The sequence below is a fragment of the Xenopus tropicalis genome, chromosome 1 (assembly GCF_000004195.4).
Source record: "Xenopus tropicalis strain Nigerian chromosome 1, UCB_Xtro_10.0, whole genome shotgun sequence".
NCBI lineage: Eukaryota > Metazoa > Chordata > Amphibia > Anura > Pipidae > Xenopus > Xenopus tropicalis.
Window position 1 is genome coordinate 118,795,502 of NC_030677.2, and position 25,621 is coordinate 118,821,122.

A 25,621-nucleotide genomic window follows, 5' to 3' on the forward strand; every position below is an offset into this window, starting at 1 on the left:
TGACCTTAACCTTAACTGGTCTTTAGGCTGGCCCCCTAGACACTAATCTGCTATCCCCTGGTTGGGGGACAGCCCCACAGTCTGGGAATCAATAAAGTCTCTTTACTGAAAGGTCATTTTTGTGATAGTGAGATTTTCATGGATTTTGGAATCAGAGTACATCATAATTTGGTTACTCGGCAAAAACATATGGATTCTTTTTAGAGGGAAAAAATATTTCTAAATTGAGACCTCATGGATGAATGGCTATTAAGATAATAAGGGCCATGGCTTTAAAATCTCCAACTAAGCCATTTAGACATGTTTTAGATTGTTCCTTGATTAATACATATAAGTGCTATACATTGTATTATACCATACTTAGTACTTAGACTAAGCTTTGTTTTCCACTGGTTCTGTAGGTCACCTGCTGACTGTGGTTGAGTACATGTCTAAAAGTTTTTTTTTATGCATATTTACTTTATTTGGGAGCAAAATATAACAATATAACTATATATCCCCCCCTTATTTTTAGTTTACTTTGTGTGTATACTACTGATATGGGACCTTTTATCTAGAATGCTTGAGACCTGAGGTTTTCCAGATATAGGAACCTTCTGTAATTTGATTTCTATATCCAAGCAAAAAGTTACTCAGCAATCTTTGTTATGAACACAGTGTCACATGAGGTCCATACTTTCCTTCCATTAAACATTCATAACTGGCACTGTGCATCTTTGGGGGGCCACCAACCCCCATACAAATGTCAAGATGAATATATTTTTTTCCGTTGAGCAACCTACTAACTTTTTGGGTAACCATGTCTTTCAACCAGGATCCTTCTCAAATCTGATGACTCTTTGCAAATACTGGAACCAGTTGAAGCAGATGTTGGATTCTATACCTGCAATGCAACCAACTCACTGGGTTATGCATCAGTTTCTATTGCAATCACTCTAGCAGGTTTGTTGACAAACTATCTCTACACTCCACCACCCCAAGCCCCAGAAACAATGACATGTGTTATTTTGTTTTGGTAGAAGGGGATGGAAACCCTCTATGAAACTGTTCCATTGCTCCCCCTACTCTCAAAAGTAGTATTTAGGGGAACTTCCCATCATGTTTTACACCACCTTGATAATGTGCAAAAGAATTCTGAGACCCAATTTGGGTATGATATTATTCTACATCAGTGGTCCCCAACCAGTGGCTCATGAGCAACACATGCTCACCAACCCCTTTTTTTCTTCCAGTGGCCTCAAAGAAAGTACTCATTTTTTTAATTTTTAATTTGGATGCAAGTTTTGGAGACATAAAGACCATGTGTACTGCCAAACAGAGCCTCCTGTAGTTTGCCAATTCACACAGGAGCTACCAAATAACCAATCACAGCCCTTGATGGTCTTGTTGCTCACCAACCGCTTGGATGTTGGTCTCAGTGCCCACGTTATTCTTTAATTCCTGACTTGGTGGCAGGTTTTGGCTGAATAAAAACAAGATTTACTAACAAATAAAGCCTCCTGTAAGTTTATAATGTGCATATGAACTTTTATGATGCTAATGTTGCTCTCCAAGTCATTTTACATTTGACTGTGGCCCACAAGTAAGAAAGGTTGGGGACCCCTGCCCTAGGAACTCTTTTTTATGCTTGCAATGCTCCACAACTGCTTAAATGTTGCCCATGGCTTAAAAAGGTTGGGGACCGCTGTTCTACATTGCTGGAACGGGGGTTAAAGAGGACCTGTCACTCAGACATATAAAGCTGTATAATAAAAGTCCTTTTCAAATTAAACATGAAACTCAAATTCATTTTTATATAAACACATCCATACCCATTATAAAGGCATTTAAAAATCCCAGTTGTCAATCATATATTGCTTGCCCTGCCTCTATGCCTTAGGCACAGAGGCGGGGCAGACAATAACTTTAGCTTTCTGTTCATCACTACCTAGATGTCACTGCACATCTCACTTTTCCCCTCCCTCCTAATCATCTAATTGTGTAGCCAGTACATGGGCATGGGCATTTGGTCCCCCATTCTGGCACATAAGCAAGATTTTGGGGTGATAACAGTGCCCACAAAATGGTGCCTGCCTGCTTGTTGTGATTGAGTAATTCCAAGATGGGAAAGAAACAAGATTTCTATTATTTATGTAGAGTAAGTAAAGTTCATTTTGCTCAACTAACAATATAGAAAATAATCTGGAGTTATTTTTTAGGGTGACAGGTCCCCTTTAACAAAGGGTTTCATTTGCTTTAAGTTTTAATGAGCTACTGTTTTGAAAGTCTCAGCCTATAAGCAAATCTGATTGTAGTAAATAAAATACTGAAGTTTAAAAACTGAACAAGAACAATTTTAATGCATTTTTTCATAGCATATTTTCTGTAGTGCTAACCTTTTTTAAAACTGGAAAGACCAAACTTTGCAAGGTTATTGTTGAAAGCCTTTTTCTTTACTTTGAGGGATGTTGGTATATGTAAATGCACAATACTCATACCAGAAACCCTCAGAGAGATACGATTAGGTTTACATCTGGTAATTATAGAGGCCTTGAGGATGTTTTACTTTATCCATGTATTTATGAATCCAGTTTTAATCTATTTTGTAGAGTGTATGTGGGGGCCATTGTTATGAAATATGGGGACATCTTGAGAAAACATTGTTTACACCAAAGGCTGCATAATTGATTGCCTAAATGGCTCTGTATACCCTGGAGTAACCATTCAAGGTGATTGCCCATATTTGAACAGCTGCATCAGCACATCTGCACATCTTTATTTTCTAAATAAAATATCCTGTAAATATCAGCTCTCCCAATGAGTGACTGGTCTAGGGTGCTGCACCATTACCGGCATTAAAGTTATTGTACAAGTCAGGAAAAACTCAACCCACACCTAACCCTAACCCTCAAAGCCTTAACCTACACCCAACCCTAATCTGCAAAATGTTGCCACCCAACCCATGCCGGCATTTTTCTGCTTTGTGTGCTACTTCTACACACGCCTTAGAACAGGGAAACTGTGATTACCACACAAGGTAGGAATGAATCTTAAGCATCAGGATAAGAGACTACTTTGATGTACTTATACTGAGTTTAAGTAATTGTTTTGTGCTCAGTGTGTAATAAAAATTAATGTCTACTTTTTTTGTAGTTAAGAAACATTTTGGGCCTGTTTAACACTTTAAACACTGATTTTGTGATTATGATTTAGTCAGTTGGATTTCTATGAGTACAGCTGCATGAGTCTTTGATTTCTTCAAGTTTGTGTATCTTGATATTTTGGTTTAACTGATTCAGCAGGTTTTCATACATTGTTTGGTATCAGTGTTGCTTACCTGTTCCAGTTGTGCATACATAATTAATGGCTCCATTTTATTGTCTAGGTAAACCATTAATAAAGACTTCTAAGTCTGTAGTCATTAACACAGACGCTCCATCCATCTCTGTCGATGTGGGCAGTGTGGTGAAGACTATTCAGGGAACAAATGTTAGCATCCACTGTCAAGTTGCAGGTAAGCCCAACATTTTTTGTAACCATACATACACTAACTCTGACATAGGCAACAAATACAGTCTACAGAGACCCCTGCACCTGTGGGTAGGGTGACCTGAAATAATGTTACCTCTGCATTCCTGCAAATAAAATGAGGCCCATACGCAGTGCAAACCTGTCCTGGTATTGCTGTGGTGACCAGTAGTGATGAGTGAAGTTTTTCTCCAGGCTTGGATTCGCAGCGTAATTACACACGGCTGCAAAATTTTGCAGCGGAAAAGTCACAGCAAATTTTTCCGCCAGGCCTTGATTCAAAGCTACATTCCGCATTTCAGCATCAAAATTTTCTTCACAGAACGGCTGCAAAATTTCAGTGTGGAGAAGTTTGTTTCGATAACTTTTCACTGTTTCACAAAATTTTCCAAAGTTTCGCAAATTTTTCGGCAAAAGCAAAACTGGACAGATTTGCTAATCACTTGTGAACAGCAGTCTGTTTAGATATTCTAAAAAGTATATACTATTGTAAATGAGTTATTAATACAGTGACCTTTATGTTTGCTTATTTGTAACAGGGCACAAAACAACCAAAATATAGAACACTAAGTAATGGTGGTGGTCCAGGTGCACTAGCCCCAGACCCTCAGCATGGGATGTATAGACCAAAAGACAGCAACAAATGTAGGCATTCAGGCACTTAAGGATTCCCAGTCTTTATTCAAAGCTGCATTAAAACAGCATCTCCATAGACCCTACACTCAATTTTGGGCTCATCATGTTTTCTTAACCAATATTTCATACCTCCTCTGAAACTGAAATTCCTCTTTTGTTTATACAATACTAGTACACTATGCCAGGGAATTAACAGTTGTCATTTTGGATGGGTATTTTACATCATGAGGAATACAGCCTCTCTTTCTTTTTAACATATGACTATGTAGTTAACATTGGCTATGGGTATGGGAACTTTAACTTTACTGTATATACTCCACTTTTTGTATGTGTTCCCTTTAAAGGACATGTAAAGCCTACATTTGCCTACAATGTATATTAGTTAGGCACACCTCCCCCACCCAAATGGCATAATTTATACTGCATATATCCCCTCCATTTGCTAGCACCATCACATTTTCCTAAAGCAAATAGCAGCTTTCACCCGGTAGCCATTTTCCCTCTGATACATAATTGGATCCATTTGCAAACAGCATACATTTCATCAAGAATACAGGCTTACACAGACAAAACTGTCTTTGATAAAAGTTCTGCCTTGTTTGAGCACTGTAATGGTAAAGCTGAGCTCAGGAGAAAAAAAATTGAAGCAGACAGCTAGAGCTGAGTTTCTATGGAACCAGCAATGCCATCTCTTTACTGGCTGCTAGACTAGATGGCGTGTTTAGTAATCTGAGTTTAGAACAACTGAGCATGCCCACAAGCCAACAGCCAAAGCAAATTCCTGAGGGAGGGGGCCGAGTGGGTTACAGGAGGAGAAGCAAATCTAAGTGATTAAGGGGATGTTGCAGTCTTACTACTAACCTCTGCACAACCAGTGTGGCAGGTATTGAAAGATTTCAAAGAGGCTGTTCACTGATTACATTTTTGTATGTGGGGTTTACATGTCCTTTACAGTGCTGCATGAATTTTGTGTGCTTCACAAATAAAAATGATACTGATAATAGTAAAATACTAGATTCCAAGATATCCCCCACCATTATCTGATTTGCTTATGAGCCAATTTTTATGTTTAATGGAATAGTAATTTATGACACTGTCCGGAGATTATGGGAATTTTAGATTCAAACCAGCTATTTTTCACTAAATGTGGCAGAGAAATTTTTCTCACTAGAGAGCTTTTCATGGATTTATCACTTTTTTGTCAGAGTAGTCATTTATGCAGCTGTCTAAGAAATAATTGCTAAATAAGTTGTTATCACTATCTGGCATATGAAATTGAAATATGTATATAAATATCCTCTACAGGAACTAAATATTATGCCTAATTCATTTTTGGATCCAAGGTTTTACATTTAAATTGTGTTTAAATATATTAAATATATTTGTTACAGGGTTCTTTAACAGAATACATGACATTTTTCTCTATTTTACTGCTTACCATGGGAGGGGTCACAAGTTCTGCCTAGAGTTTTAAAACAGGTCAGAACCCACACAGCTAGACCAGGACGGTGTGAGTAAACAAGTCTGAGTATATTGTCTGACTTGATGTTTCCCAGATTGTGTAGGAGCAGAGCTTGGTGGGAATCTCTAGGAAATGTCAGACCCCATTTTTCAGTACCTCATTAGAGTTTTCCCACTGTAATATGCTATCATCCTGGGCCTATAAAAAAACTCATACCCAATTAGCAATCTTATTAACACATAATACACAGCCTTACTGTGTGACAGTGGTAGGGTATCATGTACTTTATGCATAATAATGTAGACAAATATGCTATTAAACTATGATTAACAGCAATAACTTCTAAGGATGTTCTGTGTTTTATCTTTGTGACAAAGCATCCTTTAGATAAACTAAACAAGGTGAAGCTGAGTCTCTATAAATACAGTATATATTTTTATATATATATATATATATATATATATATATACTGTATAGTCTTTCAGAGCTTACATAAAACATCAGTGTGGTGCTTCTGATTTATCTACATGGGAAATCTTGTAGGGAGATTAGCAGAGAGGGGTCAGTCAGTGGTGGGATTATCCTGGCACACGCTTAATAAAAGCAGACATGAAGGTTTCTTGTGGGCTCCCTGTAGACAGCAGAGGATAAACCAGAAAGTGAAGGATGAGTTGCGATGTGTAAATATGGCGTTTGGCTCCTACTGTCCGTGCCAAGAGACAGCAGAATAGACAGACTGCTGACAGGCTTTGATAAACTACAGCTGCAGATTTCTGCTCTTAAAATGGAGATATAGAGTTTTTTTTTCATTATAACATCTGTTGTGATTACATTATAACAGTATTATTTGTAATGAATTCTGTGTAGCATTTGCAGTCTTTTTTACTCTCTTAGTTTTAATTTAGGGTGACTCACTGCACTAGGGTATGAAGGTACACTGAAAACACTACGTGCAACAATAATGAAGAATTATTTTACATAGGACACTTTAGGGGGAAATGGCCATATTATAAAGCTCTTTGGATAAGGGAATTCAGGGATAACGTTATTATACCTGTCTGTGGATAATTTTGCGCAGTACAATAATGCTTTGAATAATGCTTTGTGTACTCTTTATGAAGGCTAAAATATCAAGCAGAATTTAAGTTTGCAAACTAGACAGATTTACTGCCTAAACTTTTGCTGTACTGTACATTATGTCATTGACCCTGAACAGGTGCTATGTCATTTGTATTTAGGTCTTCCTGAAGCTGAGGTTTCATGGTACAGAAATAAAAGCAGACTTCACTCTATTTCCCATCATAGTGATGCATCTCTGTCCATTGGAAATGTAACTAAGTCTGACCAAGGGTTCTACACTTGCAGGGCAGCCAATGTCCATGGGGAGGTAGCAGAATCTACGCAGTTACAGATTCTTGGTAAGCGCGCAGAGCAACTGGCAAGTTTTTGTTCTGGTTCACCAATGTCACTGCAGTCTGTATTACATTTTCCAAATATAAAGGGTATATCTTTAGCTATTAAGCTCCCTGCACAAGTTTAAAGAAAGAGAAGCACAACTGTATGATAAAAATATTATATTGAAGATTCCTTCATACAGAAACATTTGTGTGACATGTGGATTAGTGTAAGACTGGGCATCCAATGGCCCACCAGAGAACCTTACCACTAAATAATAAGAATTGTCCTTGCCTGAACCCCACCAGGGCCGACTATGAAATCCCTTGGTACTTCAGTAGGCCAGTCTGACCCTGATGTGCTTGCAGACATTTTTTAAAATTTAGAAAAGTTTATTGTGCATGTGCTATTTCTCAAAATAGAAGCTCACTAAACTTCTCAACTTTCTCCAGACTTTAAAAACTATGGAGTGGAACGTTTAAGAACACTTTTCGCTGAGATTGGCTCAGGCACCCCATCTGTTATGGCATCTCCTACAGGAAACAATCTCATGGTAAATCTAGGAGGATCGGCCCTTATAGGTAAGTTACAGTACACAATAACATAGGTGTTTAAGATAAAGGGCAAGATTAATTTCCACATAAAAAACTTACCCCATGGTTTATCTCATGAAAACTTAATAGAAGTTTAGGGGGAAATTAGGATTTAAAATAGTATCATCAAATTACATATGGGCCAATATTAGGTGATTCCATTATTTGAAGAGCAATGTTATCAGGCTCATGTACTAAGCTGATGCAAAGTGGAAAAAACTGAAACAAATCCATTTTTTGTAACATTTGTATATAATTCTAAAGTTATTGTGTCTGCTGCACTCCAGTGCAAAGCTTTGCACCTAAGTGCAGTGGATACAAAATTTGCACAAGGTGATACATAGGGGCAGATTTATTAAAATGTGAGTTTAGAGTTTAGTACATAAAAACTCACCCACGTTCTATTCATTCCTATGGAATAAATTGGAAGCGTATTTATCAAATGGTGAGTTCTAACTTTCATCCATTGATAGATAAGCTTTTAAAAATCCCATAGGAATAAATAGAACATGGACGAGTTTTTATGTATTCAACTCTAAACTCACATTTTGCTAAATCTGCCCCTATAGTGTGTGTAGTTGTGCAAGTTGTGCTTGTATGCTACTCAGTAGAGATTACTTAAAGGAGAAGAAAAGTCATTTTGGAATTTTACTGCTAATAGATTCGCCACATTAGTGCCACCTAGAGCAATATAGTTTTTTTGCAGAAAGCATTACAATACATGAGTACAGAGCCTTAGAAGCTTTCTCCATTTGCTTAAGACAGCAGCTGCCATTTTAAAAAGCTTCCTGTTTGCAGTCTAGCCCTTACAGCTACTAGATCATACATTCCTAAAGGAGGGGGGAGGGAGTTCTTAGCATTCTTATTGGTGGGGGAAGCAGGAGAGGGAGAGAGGAGAGAACTGCCAAGACTCTGGCCACAGGAAGGATTTTTCTGAAAGAGGAAGTCAGACAGCCAAACAACATGTTTACAAAAAAAAGACAAGAAATCCTGTGTTTCTTTTGATAGAGGACTCAGTGCAGCGTTTCTGTGAGTGCTTATGGCTGTATTTACATAGACCTTTCTGATAAAGCTTACTTAGTTTTTACCTTTCCTTCCTTGCCTTTAAGGCACCTTTGTGCCAAAATACTGTGGAGGGGCACAGGCAGACACAGATGGTACACAGTGGTTTCATGGATGCCCACTATTACCCCTAACACTGTATATGATATATGAACCCTTTATTCTTTTTCAGTGTTCTTCACAATTTATCAAACCATTTCATATTATCTTGTTAGTATTGCTTGTATAGATGTAATAAATAAATGAAATTAAAGTGTTCACCGGGCCTAGTAACCTATAACAAACAAGTCTCAGGTGGCATTCACTGGTCACCTATTTAAAGTAATCATCTAGTTGGTTCATGTGGATTAATTGGCTTGGTGCCAACTTTTCAACTTCAAGTAAATTAGTAAACAGCTTTTTTTTGGGGGGGGGGGGTTTAAACCAGAAAAAGTTTTACACTATTACAAACTTTACACATTTTCTGATATATTTTCTGAAAACAGGTCTATAGGAACCAATCAGACATTTGCTTTAATATTCTCCTTGCCCCGTACTAATCAAAGCAAGCTTTTGATTGATAAGGTCCGGGGCATATTTTAGTCATGTTGTGCAAAAGTGAATATTTTAATAAAGTAGTATATCAGTACTTAAACTGTAGTAAGACCTTGGCCTCTGCTTTATGCTCTTCAGTGAACTTTTCTGCCTTCAGGCCTGTCTTTCCACCAAAAAGGGCTTACTGTGGAACTTTCCGTGAGAGTCAAATTTAGACGAAAGCCTGAAAGGTAAATGGAAAGTCCTTGAAGGCTTGACGTTGGACTTGAAAGAAAACATATCTTGGTATGTTTTCCTTCAGCTTATTGTGCTTTTGTTGTATTGTTATTTTTGCAAGAGACAGACATCTGTGTCAGTTTCACATGGATTTATATAGCATGCTGCTCAGGATTAGATTTCAGTTTACACCTCTCTGGCATGAAACCTGCAGATGGGACACTTCAAACCGTTTGTTTTTTTAGGGAACATCTAATAAATCACAAGCAAAGGCATTTTATTGCATGTGAGCTTCTTCGTGCACCTCATCTGTTTATTAAAGGTGCACCTAGCTCCATGCAAAAGTAGAAGCTGCTCTGTGCCTGTCTTCATGATTTTACTTTGGAACTGAATCAACAGCACCTTGTTTCACTTGTCTAAAATGAGACAAGCAAATGTCTCTATAAGGATTTCATTAGCGATTGGTCCATTTTAACAATATATTAGTAGCTATTATATACAGGGAGAAAGTACATTTTTAACTTAAGGCAGTTTTAGCTACACTATAATTGTTTGTCTTTGTACTTCATACCCTTTGTATTTAGTTCATACAGAGTAAGAAAAGAATGTGGAATCCCATGGTTAACATTGATAAGCCTATTACAGATCAGGTACAAATCAAGTTTAAAAGAACTTCGATTGTTAAAGTGTTTATGTTGAGACCATGAAAGATCAGTAAAAAAAAAATATTGAAAGAGCATAAAAACTCTGATCAAGCTTCTGTTTGCACTGTATCCCTTAAGCCATTGCTAGAAAGCATATCTTTCCATATTTCTTTCAGTCCTTGTTTTGTTTCTGATTTCTGATAAATGACTGCCCTAATGGGTGATTTAGACATATTCACAAATGGCCAAATAGTATTGACCAGCTTATTCAGACTATTAGCTAAATGCTGCTGACCCTCTCACTTCCAGGAAATAAAGAAAGGGAATGAGATTTTATAATAAGTTGCAGAATGGGTTCTTTACATTGGAATCTATGAAGCTCCCAGACCAGACGCCTTTGTGCTGGCAGACCATAGGCATTTATCTCATTTCAACTTCATACTTAAATACTGTACATTCCATGCTGAAACTCCTAAAACTCAACAGTTATTTGTTACAGCAACATTGGGTTTATTGTAGGAAAGAAGCGACAAACCAGGGGAACATGGGGGTTAGTGGCAATAGTAGCACTGCAAGGGTTCCCTGACCAATAAGTAAATGTCCATTTTTCACTAATATGGTTTACTGACTCTATTATAAAGTCACCACAACTCCTTATATTCAGGGATAGAGTCATGTACACTGCTAATTATAAATGGAAGACTGCCAAAGAAAATATTTTCTTTTCCAGATACGCATCAGGTAATATTACAATTTGCTGGAGCAATATGAAAGTTGTTCATAACTGTGGTTAATACCAAATAACCAAGAATGTGGACTACAACTAATGCCAACCCCTATGTTTCCTGACTATTAAAAACTTTAAAAGACAGTTGGAAACATGAGAAGGTGAATTTACAAAAGCTGCATTAAAAATAATGATAAAAGAAAAGCAAAGGATGCAGATTTCCTAATCCCTTTCATATGATACTAAATGATTTTGTCTTGTAAAGTGTCAGAAGCATGTATTCTGCATGAAATGCTAAACCTAAATTCGACAGGAACAAAAAGCAGCCGATTAGAATATCTCACAAATATGAATGTTTTTGCCATTTCAGATGGCAAATACATTCATATGTCATTTCTGTTCATTTTTAAAGGGATATTGTCATCTAATAATGTACAGCAGGTTCCATTACAAATAAACGCAATGCCAAGGGTAGATATCATATGTATTTATATGGATGTGTGTGTTTGCAGTGGTCATTGAGGAGCTTCTAATCTTGATTAACATTTCACACAAGATCATATCTCATGAGGTAGTTTGCATAAAATGTTTGCTGATTTTTTTAGAAGTATTTTTGTTTGCTTTAATTTTATAAATTCTCATGTTTCCTCTTTGTAGTTTGTTTCTGACATAGTGCAAAAGCAATCTATGGCAGCAAACATTTGCTTATAATTTTTATAACTGCCAGTAATATCAAAGATTATTATTAACTACTATAGGTTGCAGCTAACTGCCAGAAAGAGATTTAAAGAATGACTTGTTAACTCCCTTACTTTTGGCCAGCAGCTCTGGAAAGTTGCAACCAGCAGTGTCATGCAGCCATAGGCAAGGTTCCTGTGCCAACATCTGGCTTGCACAAAGAATGCTTCAGCATGATTGTACAATCCCATCACTATTGGCTGAGCTTATTGTTAACTGTAGCTTAGTCTTAAACAAATAGGGAACCCTTACTGGCACTATATTGTTCCAGGGAATTCATAGATTAGATTTATGGTAGTTACAAAACTAGTTGAAAGTAACTAGTAGGGGTAGCCTGAAGATTAGTTATGGTGTGATTTGGGGAGAATGATCTCTTACAGTAAGGTCTGGGCTAAAAACGTGTTGCCCTAGATATTCTTGGAGCTGTTTGTGAATAACAGATACAGCAATGTTTTCATAGCTGTAGCCTTTCTATGAGGTTACAATTGTCAAAACTTTCTATAAGAGGGCCCTGACAAATATTGCACTTTAAAAAGAACTTGAACCAAGCAAACAGAAAAGAACAGTAATACAGGGTCATGTTGGCTTGACTCTTTCTGATTCATATTGTAAGGCTGTCAAAATGGAGGGTTCTGCTGGCTGGACATGGTCATCCAGCAGATTTTTATGACCCCTTTCCATAGACTGCCTGTCTTGACATTATAGTTTTTATACAGTCCTTCCAATTCAAATGTGGCTTATACATGAGGCCTAATGCATGAAAAAAGATTGGTCAACAGTGCCATTCAGTAATCCCACAAATTATTTTTTTTCTTCAAACACAGTACGCAGTAAGATGTATAAATATGTACTGTTATTAGCTACTCCCACCACACTTTAATTTCTCAGGTATAATGGTGGTGCTAATGTTAGCTAGATACCTAGCAGAGTATTTCAGTGAATTTGGAACTGCACATGCAATTTGCAAAGTTGTCAGGACTAAGGGAAGATTTCCCTCCCAAAACTTAGATCTCACACAAGTCACATCCATAGCTAATAATAAAGAGTCTAATGGGGTTATTCTAAGTTTGCCCAGAAGCAGTAACCCATAGCAACCAATGAGCAGGTAGAATTTACTGGTTACTTGTTTAAAAGCAAAAATCTTATTGGTTGCTATGCATTACTGCTCTAGGGCAAAATTAGTGGCTTTTATTACATATAGGGGTAAGAGCCACCTTTGCATCACTTAGTGCGTGCTATACTAGGCCAACAGTGTAGCCTCTTAGTAGTAGCAGCGCACCCAACCCTAAACCTGCCCAACCCGGATTACTTCCTCTATTTATAGACCCGCCCACAATGAGGTCACAAAAGGGCCTGGGCTTCCAGGCGCTCCTATATATAGAGAAGCCGGAAGTGAGCTGCCAGCAGTGTAAGGTTGCGGCAGGGAGGGCGAGCTTAAGAGCTCAGCCCGCACCCATCCGTAACCCACAGGTGATGTGCCGAGGTTGGCCCAAACCCACGGGTATTGGTCTGGCGCACACTCATTATCATTATTTTTAATGCAGCTTTTGTAAATTTATGTAAAAAATAGTAAGTATGCAAAATTTCAAAAAATATGAGAAATATATCTGTTTGTAAAAACACCAACTTTTGACTTAGGGTAGACTGTTTGTCTTGGATTGAGGCCTTATACTGTTAAATATATTTTTAAAATATATTTAACCTCACTATGTTTTACAATCCTCGTGATAATTTGGTAAAAGGCGCCTATATTTTGTTTCTAAATGAAACCATATATTTTCATATCTGATTACTAGAGTTCACAGTTTCATGCGTGTATGTTTACATAGGTATAGCTTTATTGACTTAGGCAGCTAGGACAGTGGTCCTTCTAGTGATTGATAACTCTTAGGCTTGCATTCTCCAGTTTTGCAGGAGCCTCCCATAACTGTGTGTATAGGAAGGAAATGTGAAATTTGACAGTTATGGGTTGTCATTTTGTTAAACAAAAAAATACTTAATCTCACGTTGTTGAATGTGGCGAGGTCAGCTGCATTGCATGCTAAGCAATGTTAGCAATCCAAAAAAATATTATTGTATGTTTTCTGTACTATAAAAAAAGCGCTTTTTGTCTGTAAATTTAATTCGGTGTCCTTATGGAGACTCATGCAAGATTATGGTCAGAATCTACAATGCTTGTCCCATGCACATTTTGCATAATAGCTTCATGGGAAATGTCTATCAAAATCTATCAAAAGAATAATCTACTCCATAAAACTCCATAAAACTGTTTGCTGGTTCTTCATGTAATAACAAAGCAGCAAAAGGTCCTGCAAATAGTTTGTATGTTGTTATTAAGATTTGTAAATTAAATAGATGCAAGTTTCAAATTGTGTTGGCTGGGGGTAGCAAAATCACTTCTTTCCCCAACCCACTGGTATTTTGGGTGAGAGTTAATTAGAGATTGTACAATTGTGCAAAATAATTTTAAAAAGTATAACTGTGAGGGGGGTATATTTGACCTAGTTCTGTAGAACACCAAAACATGCCCAGAACTACAGTAGATGGTATAGTACTCTTGTCTACTAATTCTGGCATTACTTCTCAGCAGATATTAAAATATTGAGTTTTTACATATGCACCAAAGGGATAATTAATATCAATGCTATCATTATATTGGTCTTGTTTTTTCTTGGATAATAAATTCTCCTGTGGCCTGGGCAACATCTGTGAACCAGAAGTGGTTCAATTTTTGCCCCTCAAAATGACACAAAATTAAGCTTAATTATACTCCTGGGGTTTATTGCTTCTAGAGCGAGTTTGGAACTTTCTTTCAACAAAAAGATGTAGTTTCTTTCTGCCTTGTTAATTGGGCCGCAGAAAAACCACACAAAGTTTGTGGTTTGTGCCTTGCTTAGCAATGAAGTCAAATCACCGTTCTACATATTTCACTGCAACATTGGCAAAAATATTTTTTAATACAACATCCATTCTAACTATTACTGCAGGTCATTAGATGAGTCAAATGTTCAATTGTGTGTGTGTGTATATATATATATATATAAAGCAGAAATTGAAACTAGAAAGAGCTGGTTAAAACAACTCAGTTTCTTTAGTACTTCCAAGTTAGGAGCTAAGTGACATAAGACCTCTTAGTCAATCATTTTCATTTATATTTGAATTAAGCATGTATACTTGCTAATGGAAGCAGAGCTGTTTTCACCGTCTAAGGTGCATTTCCTGCCTGTAGTCATAATTTTGCTTTACATATGCAGTGAAATATTCATACCAAGCGGTGCTGCTGATGCATAGATATTTTAAACAACACGTGCAAATTTGAAGGATTCGTAGGGATTTATAAAAACATATTCCAGTGACCTCATCATTTCAAATGTCTCTTCTTAAGGTAAATAATGAAGAATTTAGAAGTTGTGTGATTTTCGTAAGTCATATAATATGTGAATTTGCTTGAAACATCCCCAGACATAATTATCTCCAATTAAGTTAAGGGTTTGCTTATATAATGTGAAATTTTGAAAATCACATCATTGGGAGTAATTGATAATGCATATATATATATATATATATATATATATATATAATATGTTTTGTAGGCAAGCTACACACCATAAAAAGAGACAATACCTGGGTGCCTGTGCAAATAATGTGAAGAATACTTTTTGAAAAGAATCTGAGAGTGCTGTCAATCCAACCCTGTATATATATATATATATATATATATATATATACATACACACTGCTCAAAAAAATTAAGGGAACACAAAAATAAGATATCCTAGATCTGAATGAATGAAATATTCTTATTAAATACTTCGTTCTTCACATAGTTGAATGTGCTGACAACAAAATCACACAAAAATTATCAATGGAAATCAAATTTATCAACCCATGGAGGTCTGGATTTGGAGTCACACTCAAAATTAAAGTGGAAAAAAACACTACAGGCTGATCCAACTTTGATGTAATGTCCTTACAAATGAGGCTCAGTAGTGTGTGTGGCCTCCACGTGCCTGTATGATCTCCCTACAACGCCTGGGCATGCTCCTGATGAGGTGGCGAATGGTCTCCTGAGGGATCTCCTGCCAGACCTGGACTAAAGCATCCACCAACTCCTAGACAGCCTGTGGTGCAACGTTGGTGGATGGAGCGAGGCATGGTGTCCCAGATGTGCTTAATTGGATTCAGGTCTGGGGAATGGGCGGGCCAGTCCATTGCATCACTGCCTTCGTCTTGCAGGAACTGCTGACACACTCCAGCCACATGAGGTCTAGCATTGTCTTGCATTAGGAGGAACCCAGGGCCAACCGCACCAGCATATGGTCTCACAAGGGGTCTGAGGAACTCATCTTGGTACCTAATGGCAGTCAGGCTATCTCTGGTGAGCACATGGAGGGCTGTGCGGCCCCCCAAAGAAATGCCACCCCACACCATTACTGACCCACTGCCAAACTGGTCATGCTGGAGGATGTTGCAGGCAGTAGAACATTCTCCACGACGTCTCCAGAATCTGTCACGTCTGTCACGTGCTCAATGCGAACCTGCTTTCATCTGTGAAGATCACAGGGCGCCAGTGGCGAATTTGCCAATCTTGGTGTTCTCTGGCAAATGCCAAACGTCCTCCACAGTGTTGGGCTGTAAGCACAACCCCCACCTGTGGACATCAGGCCCTCATACCACCCTCATGGAGTCTGTTTCTGAACGTTTGAGCAGACACATGCACATTTGTGGCCCGCTGGAGGTTATTTTGCAGTGCTCTGGCAGTGCTCCTCCTGTTCTTTCTTGCACAAAGGCAGAGGTAGCAGTCCTGTTGCTGGGTTGTTGCCCTCCTACGGCCTCCTCCACGTCTCCTGATGTACTGGCCTGTTTCCTGGTAGCGCCTCCATGCTCTGGACACTATGCTGACAGACACAGCAAACCTTCTTGCCACAGCTCGCATTGATGTGCCATCCTGGATGAGCTGCAATACCTGAGCCATTTGTGTGGGTTCTAGACTCCGTCTCCATCCTACCACTAGAGTGAAAGCACCGCCAGCATTCAAAAGTGACCAAAACATCAACCAGAAAGCATAGGAACTAAGAAGTGGTCTGTTGTCACCACCTGTAGAACCACTTCTTTATTGGGGATCTCTTGCTAATTGCCTACAATTTCCACCTGTTAACTATTCCATTTGCACAACAGCATGTGAAATTGATGGTCAATCAGTGTTGCTACCTAATTGGACAGTTAGATTTCACAGAAGTGTGATTGACTTGGAGTTACATTGTGTTGTTTAAGTGTTTCCTTTATTTTTTTGAGTAGTGTATTTTTACAGAGACCTACATTGTTTGGGGGTATAGCTTTCCTTTAACAACATCTTGATCAGTTGATTTATAAAATGATAATTATTTTATCTTACCTAGTACTTAATATGGTCCTGTAAGACACCTCGACCAGAGACAGACTCAGAATGCATAGTTAAGGAAAGCCAAAGCAAGTTACTTCCCTTACCTATGTATTCTGTCACTGACAATAATAAACCAAAGGGTATCTGTGTGTATATATACTTCCTGTATCTCTCTGTGACTGTTTTGTGTACAGCACACTATATCGTAAATGAAAAAAATGTGTGTGTGTGATTCATCAGAATGCTGACAAGTCTATCCCAGGGAGAAGTGAGATTACAGGTCAAGTGGATTATCTTGCACAATGTACATTGCATGTTTTGCTAAGAACCACATGTTGTGCCTCTTCTTTGTGCACAAATATATCTTCATAGCAGGGATTCGAAATTCAGACTTAACATCTTTGTGACACACTCCGGCAAGCTTTATCCCTACAAAATAGTTACTGTACCTAGTAGATAGATAGATAGATAGATAGATACTATCTATCTATCTATCTATCTATCTATCTATCTATCGTCTATCTGTTTATTTATCTATATATCTATATTCTATCTAGGTGTAGCACAGCAGTTCAGTCAGTTTGTGATCAGTTGTGATTGTTATTAACATATAAACAAATAGCTTTACAGATATACATGGAAATTCAACTGTAACTCTGAAGGGCAATGCCACTATAAATTTGATCTTGTGTGCATAGTGGACTAAAGATTTTTATTTTGCATTTGCAAAAGTATTTGTCTATGATCATGACCTGCTATAGCATTCCATATTCTAAACAGAAAATCTTATCTAGATATTTGTGATAATGATAGACTACATATGTTTCTTCCCAATTTAAGCTCATTTATAAAAATAAATAACTAAAAAGTGCTTACGTCTGCCAGTTACACCCTGGCATATCATCAAGTGAGGACCCCAGAGAAAGTGAGATAGCGCTATGAGCTTTAGCTGGTATTAAATTGGTGTTATCAGTTGCCAGAATTCGTATTAGTCAGGCAACACGCCCAAATAATTTGTGTCCCCCACCAATTCACAATTTAGCTGACGCCCCATAGCATGGGAATCTGATATAAACAAGATGAGAGTTTTACATTTTGTAAGTATGAATACTCAGTGGAGGCACAAAATAATACAAGGTCAAAAATCAGCAATATATTAAAGTAAAGAATGTCAAGTATCTTTATCAGTCTGGTTGCACAGGATTTAACTCTCACCATAAAGCATCTTTAACATAACAAAATCAAAGAGCCCTATCTGCATATTTATTTTGCCCTTTTTTTGTGGAATTTTTAATCAGCAATCATGGGCGTCCACAGAAGGGGGCAAGAGGGGGCACTTGCCCCCCCCTGGAAAAGTAGCAAAAAAACAAAAACCTTACTCCGTTTCTGCACTTTCCCCTCAAGCCCGTTTTTGCTGTGCTCCGATTGGATCTTTCTTCTTGTGGATTCACCAATCAGAGCACAGCTTCCTTGACAGACAGTAAAATTGACCAATCAGAGCACAGATGCACACAGGGATCGGGAGATTTTGCAAACTGGAAACAGAAATAAAGACTGAAAAGATGAATCTGCAGCTGTAACTTTACCTGAGAACCAACTCTCAACTTTTGCTGCAGTTTTCATCCCACAGGTACTATACAGTTCTAAAGAATCACTAGCTGACATTAAATTGTTTAATTTATAATCTATCCCCTACCCTAACACATGGAGGGTAAGTTAACTCTTTCCCTCTGAAAAAGCTCATTGTGAGTTTATATATGTGTTGTTGTTTTTTGCACTTACTATTTTTTTTTTTTTTTTGTCATTGTTTTGTTCATTTATAGTAAGTTACAGTGGGGCCAATGTTGTGTATCAGTGCCAGTGTTATAATGCCAGGGCCTGAATATCTGCCCTCCGTACCCACTGTGTTTCACTGCATATAATGTGCTGGGTTTGTAAATACAGACTGCATCTCACTGTATATAATGGGGAGTCAGTACCCACTGCCTTTCTTGCTATAAAACTAACATAAACACATCTAAAGGGGTGGTTCACTTTTAAGTTAACCTTTAGTATGTTATAAAATGGCCTATTCCTAGCAACTTTGCAATTGGTCTTCCTAATTAATTTTTTTGAATAATTTGCCTTTCTCTTCTGCCTCTATACAGATTTCAAATGGGGGCCAAAAAATATTGCTCTGCGAGGCTACAATTTTATTATTATTATAATTTTGTATTACTTATTTTTCCAAGTAGGCCCCTTAACTATTCATATTCCCATCTCTTGTTTAAATCACTACCTGGTTGCTAGGGTAAATAAGACCCTAGCAACCAGATAGCTGCTGAAATACCAAATGGAGAGCTGCTGAACAAAAAGCTAAATAACTGAAAAACCATTAAAAATAAAAGTGAATTCGAATGTGAACTACCCCTTGAAGCTAACTGATCCCAAACACAAATGTTTGCAGATCCCCTAACAGAAGTGCGCGTATGAATACTTTTACTACTAATACTAAACATTTTAGGGTAAAAAAAAAAAGCACCCCCACCCGCACTTTTGTACAGTATCCCTGGGAGTCAGTGGGAACGGCAAGAGGTAGTTGGGAGGTTAACTTTTTACGTCAGCAGTGAATCCACTAAGTGTCACATTAGCCGTAGGTCAGTCTGTGTATGGGCCATATTTAGCCTCCCCTAGTATCATCCTGCAAAAAAATATATATATATATATATATTTATCTGTTGCAGGATGATGCTAGCTTACTTGCCCCCCCTTGGAAAATTTTCTGCGGACGCCCATGTCAGCAATTATTCTGTTCTCAAACTTAATGGGATGCTTCTGCCATGCAGTAAGTTGGGACCTTTGCTTTAGGCAACAGGTAATTTTAAGAGCTAAACTTCCAATTTGTTAACACAAAGTTCAATTCTTATAGTTAAAGTACGTGTGGTTTCATAGTAGTAGTCTCCCCCACCCCAAAAAACCTAAAGCACCACTGCAAACATAGTAATATAATAGCACAATAACATGGCAAGTTAATTTGCAAAAAGACTCACCACCATTAAGTTAAAATTTTTACAAAGCAGCCTACAAATAAAAAACAAAGTTCTAAAATTTCAATTTAGTTTAACAGCATACGTTTAATATGCTTAGAAGACATAGATGGGCAATTTTGTGCTCCTTAGCCCTGAGCACTTATACCTGTAACTAAAGGTTTAGTGATTTAATAAGGTAGCTAAATGTAGACCGCATATTTCTAAATGTTTGGTCAAACCAATCTAGGTAATCATTCCACTCTGTGCCTACAAATATAAAATGCATCATTTATCTATCTTGCTTATACTTCTGTACTATCTTGCTGACTATAAGTTTTCATAATTTGAAAAAATTGAAGGAGTTGGTAACATTTATGATTTACATTTGTCTCTTTTTATCTGTTTAACAGGATGTCCACTGAAAGGCCACATAATGCCCAACATCTCCTGGATCCATGAGAGTCAACCTCTGGGCACAAATGTGAGACTGAGGCATGAACTTTTAGAAAACGGTCAGATTCTTCGACTGACAAACATAAGCAAGGACCACCAAGGCGAATACAGATGTATCATTAAGAACCCATCTGAATCAGTTATTCAGAGAGCCTTTCTCTCCATTCAAGGTAAAATTAAACTTTAAGCACCCAGGACTGAGAAATCAGCATGATTTTTGCTTTAAGTATAAATAATTAGGTTTTCTAACTGGAAATGAAACAAGCTGGAGCAGTTGGTTCAAAATACAAGGACAAGTAAGGAAAAAAATGTGTTTCCTGTAGTATAACTTGCTCTAAAATTCAAGTTTTTTGATGCATCTTAGGGGAAGATTGATCAAAATTTGAGTTTGTAAAAAAAAAACAGGCATAAAAAAATAAAACTCATGGTGACACACATTGTTTCATTCATTTTCAATAAGGCTAAAGAACTCGAATGTTTTAATAACTGGGAAAATAGATAAGTTGTTAGAGACAACCTCAACCTCTATTTAACCTTGTCAGCTTTTATTAGCTAAGGTCCACTTAGGTGCTGATTTATCTATATCAATATAGTCAATATTAATTAAAGAAAAAAATCTAGAAAAAGTCTCTAGAAAAAAACTCAGCAGGTAAAAGCTGCCAAGGTTCAATAGAAGTCTCTCTAACACATGCATTTATTTTACCAGTTTTTTTTAAATATTCATGTTTTTTAGCCTAGAATTCAAGAATAAAAGCTACTGTTTACTGTTTTTTTCACATCCTTGTTTTTTCTTCAAAAACTCAAATTTGAAAAATCTGCCTTTAGTGTTAGTTCTTGATGGATAACATTGTTAAATAAACAGTTTTTAAGAAATTGTTACTTGTTTTTTTGTTTTAATTCGGGCATAGAGAATACTTCCCAATTGCCCCGTTCATACACACAAATGGGGATATGGCTGAGCAGATTAGGGGGTAACTTGAAAAAACATCAAAATTTGCATTGCGAGATATGATAAGACAGAATTTCCTTTAATGATATCCATAATATAATACAGTTTGTTATTTAATTGTGTAACTAGAGAAATTTTTATACACAATTACAATTAGTAAATGGAGCTACCATGAGATATTACATTCCTGTGTATCTCCCATAATGATATGTGTTGCATTTGTTTGTACAGCATCACGTGAGTACCAGTGGTCTGCTGTTGGTTTTACACCATGTTCAGCGTCATGTGGTAACCGTGGAATCCAACATCCACAGCTGAGATGTGTATTGGACAAGGAAGAAGTCAACATATCTTATTGCCTTGAAAAGCCAAGACCATCCATAAAGCCCACTGCCTGCAACAGAAGAGACTGTCCAGCAAGGTTTGTAGGATGGTGCTGTATAGCAATAGATTATTGCACATTCCCCTCCTCTGCTGAAACCACAACCTACATAACCTATGCTACATAGTACAATCCAGCAATACTATTGTTATACTACACAACTTTCAGTTCCCATGTATTTACATGAGCCCTTTGCAGACCATGTGACATCGTGCAGTACTTCGAATTTCAATTTTAAAAATAAATAATTCAAGTTCAACCATTCCAAAACACTATACAAGCCAATCCAACACAAACATAACCCCCTCGTAGCAGCATTAATTTGATAATTAAAACAATAGTGTCTAAAGTTTTCTAAAGAAAACTCTTATTTGTCTAAGTCTTCCATTGTAGCAAATCTATTATCATTCACAGTTGTCATTTCTGATTTGTGCAGTGCTTATTGCGTGAGTTCTCTACAGATAGATGCCTATAACTATTTTAATAACTATATATATATATATATATATATTTAATAACTATATTAATTTTAATTTTAATGCCCATGTTTTATTCCAGGAACTGATTTATGCAGACACTAGGGAGATCAAACCTTTTTTATACTTACATGTCATTATTATTTTGTGCTTTGGTGCTACAAACAAAGATACTATCTGCTAATGTTAATAAATCCCTTTCTATCATTGCCTAAATTATTAGTGCATCACCACATTTGCTATACCTCTGCCACTGTGCCAAATTGTAAAATATTACCCCAAATATCTGTGCATATGCACCTTGTAGAATGTTATAACTGAATCCCAGTTTGACTGTGCCACAGCTTGCAAGTTCTTGTCCCTGACCCATGATACAGACCATTCATAGCCTGCTAGATATAGTGTCTGCTGCCATGTCATTACTTTATATATATCCTTTCAGTCATGACTTGTCAGTATGACATTGTTTGAATGTTTTGGTCTTTTAACAACACTTGGATAAATTACAATACAGCATATCCTGTGCACCCTAAAAAAGTATTACTATAAAACATTAAGCAAATATATTTTTTAACATTTGAAACCCTACTAGGATTGTTTTGACATCTGCATGGATATTTGCCACCTTAGAGCCCATCAACTACAAGGTGCTTTCTAATGAATGAAAAAGAAAGCTGACCGTCAAAAATTAAGAATCATTCATTTAAATAGGACACTATAGAAGAAGGCATGGGCCTCATTTAAAACATTAATGGATAATAGATTTTCAGATAGAAATAATAAAACAACATTTATTTAATGGAAAGAAGAAACTTTCTAGATATAATTCATTAAAATTCTATACAGTTTCTGAAATACAATACTTTTCTCTATCCCCTCTCAGCAATCTGTCTCTCTTGTGCAGGATCTGTGTAAATTATTTATGGCAGACATTTAGCTCTAATACATCATTGGCTGGAACCCATCTCCTACATCAGGGATCCCCAATTTTTTTTACTTGTGAGCAACATTCAAATGTAAAAAGAGTTGGGGAGCAACACAAGCATTAAAAATGTTCCTGGGGTGCCAAATAAGTGCTGTGATTGGTTATTTGGTAGCCCCCTGGTGGACTGGCAGCCAACAGGAGGCTCTGTTTGGCAATACATCTGGTTTTTATGCCCAGAAGTTTTCTAAAATAAGCACCTAGTTTGAGGCCATTGGGAGCAACATCCAAGGGGTTGGAGAGCACCATGTTGCCCGTGAGCCACTGGTTGGGGATCACTGTCCTACATAAACTAAATGTTTTTCAAAAATATGCAACTCTGTTTATATATAATATTGTTTATTTTCATGAGATAAAGTTTTACTTTTTAGTTTTTATTTTAGTTCTGAATTAAAGGACTTACATTATATTACTGAGTAAAATAAAGGAACTTCCATGTCTTACAGGTGTATTGTTCATAGTATTTTAAGTATTCCATGATTTTTAAATTCTGTGCCCACTAGAGGCACTGTTTTCCAAAATGTTTAGTTGAGGTTAATTTATTAGAGTGTCATGGCTGCACCTCTTATCTAAAGACAATTGTGCAAACAAATACGTTTTTTGTACAGAACAATCTACACCTTTAGACCTTTAGGCACATTTAGACCAGAGTCAATCCCCAGCATTACCGCACTGCCCAAATGTTTTCATGATGATATTTTCTTCCAACTTCCCATCTAAAATTGAATATAAAAGTAGGCATGGCAATTGGGCCTTGCATTTTTCTAGTCAAATTCAATATTTCATATAAAGATGCCTTTCACTTGTTTTAAATTGGTCTCAGAGTATGCCAATTGCAGTGTCCATACCACATGCCTTTTCTCTCTCTCACTATATTTTATATATAGCATATATAATTGTGTGTCTAAACAGAGCCCAGCTTTTTCTCATTAATGTCAGTGCCTTTAATGTGCTGACAAAAATATTTCTGCAAAAATAATTTATGCGTTTTTATTCCCTTCCTTAGGTATAAGATATAGCCTCCTGCTATGTAAATCCTGGAATGTATGCAACAAAATTGCACAGATGTTGGTTTTAGAGCACTTTGGGCTTTGAAAATTATGGGTGCAAACCACAAATCTGCATTAAAAGCTAGGAGGTCCTTTTTTATGTCAGTAATCTCCCTCTGTGTTTGATGAGCGATGTCAGAGCAACACATATAAAATAATGATAAGTTGCTCTGCCACTATTTTATTGCTACAGGTCTTGAACTCCTTAGTGCATACCAACACAGGTTGGTGTTAGAATTAGTAGCTACAGTAAGTAAAACAGAATTTGAATTCAGTTGGTCAGGAATTATGACATCCTTTATGAAATATCTTTAATTCCTATGCTTCTACAAAATACAGCATATCTCTCTATCATATCCTAATTTACACTGGCTCCTCCCCACCCATTACCTTCTTGCTCAGTGCTAGCAATTGTCCCAGTGTCCCGAGCTATTTGGTACTGTCCTATTTAGGTATAAACAAAGGGATAATGGTTACAATAACAGTAACTGTCCTAGTTGATTTGGGAGTCTGAATGCCCCTATGATGAATGCTAATACTTTGAGCAGTTAAAAATCATTCTCTGAATCTGTAATCCCCAGTGCAAATTGCAAGGAGGTATAAATGATTTGTAACAAGTCTTTTCTGCTGAATGGATTGTTACAGTGCATTAAAGATAATGGTAATCTGTAACATTTTGTATTTTTTTTACCAATTGGGCTCTTTCATTATATGCCTTAAAAAATACCAAACGTTCAGAACTAAAATTCATAAATAAATTGTGCTTCATGCTTTACAATGCAACCCATGTATGGGTTCTAGGAATCAATTAAATCTATTACATCAAACATGGATATACTATGAACTGTAGAATAGGCTGTACAGTGGGCAGATGGTTAGGCACCTTTTGTGCTTTACAGCATTACCTACGGCTGATGCCACACCAGACGTAGGGCTGATTTTTTCGGCAAGCGGAAAAACGCTTGCCGAAAAATCAGCCCTACGCCTGCTACTTGTGCCTGCACCCGAATGAATGGAATACGCTCGGGTGCAGGCACATGTAGCCAATATACGCACGAAAACGCGTGAGAATGCAAAGTCTCGCGTTTTCATGCGTATATCGGCTACATGTGCCTGCACCCGAGCGTATCCCAGCGTTTTTCCGCTTGCCGAAAAAATCAGCCCTACGCCTGGTGTGGCATCAGCCTAATATATGTTGGATATTATGCTGTAATGATACCTGGTGGTCCAGTGGGGCGTCGGGATGCCTGGCATTTTCTGCGCACGTGCGCGTCCTTTTGGTTTTGACACACGCATCATGTTGTTCAGTGCGTAACGTATGACTTCATTTTGGCGCAAAATTTAATTTAGTTCCTGGGTGTGTTCTCTGTACTGATTTACTGTGTTTGACTCCTGCCTGTTCCTGACCATTCCTGTATTGCTGCC

The 25,621-nt window shown here is 37.3% G+C and overlaps 1 protein-coding gene across 2 annotated transcripts in view; it reads left to right on the plus strand.

Moving 5' to 3' along the window:
• Window positions 1-25,621, plus strand: part of adamtsl1 (ADAMTS like 1) — a 184,509-nt gene that overhangs the window by 149,253 nt on the left and 9,635 nt on the right. For both annotated transcript variants that reach the window (XM_012953036.3, XM_012953030.3), the window contains exons 20-25: window positions 815-942; window positions 3,365-3,493; window positions 6,844-7,023; window positions 7,453-7,581; window positions 20,316-20,528; window positions 21,539-21,728. In XM_012953036.3, the coding sequence (XP_012808490.1) occupies window positions 815-942; window positions 3,365-3,493; window positions 6,844-7,023; window positions 7,453-7,581; window positions 20,316-20,528; window positions 21,539-21,728 (969 nt within the window). The remainder of the gene's footprint in view (window positions 1-814; window positions 943-3,364; window positions 3,494-6,843; window positions 7,024-7,452; window positions 7,582-20,315; window positions 20,529-21,538; window positions 21,729-25,621) is intronic.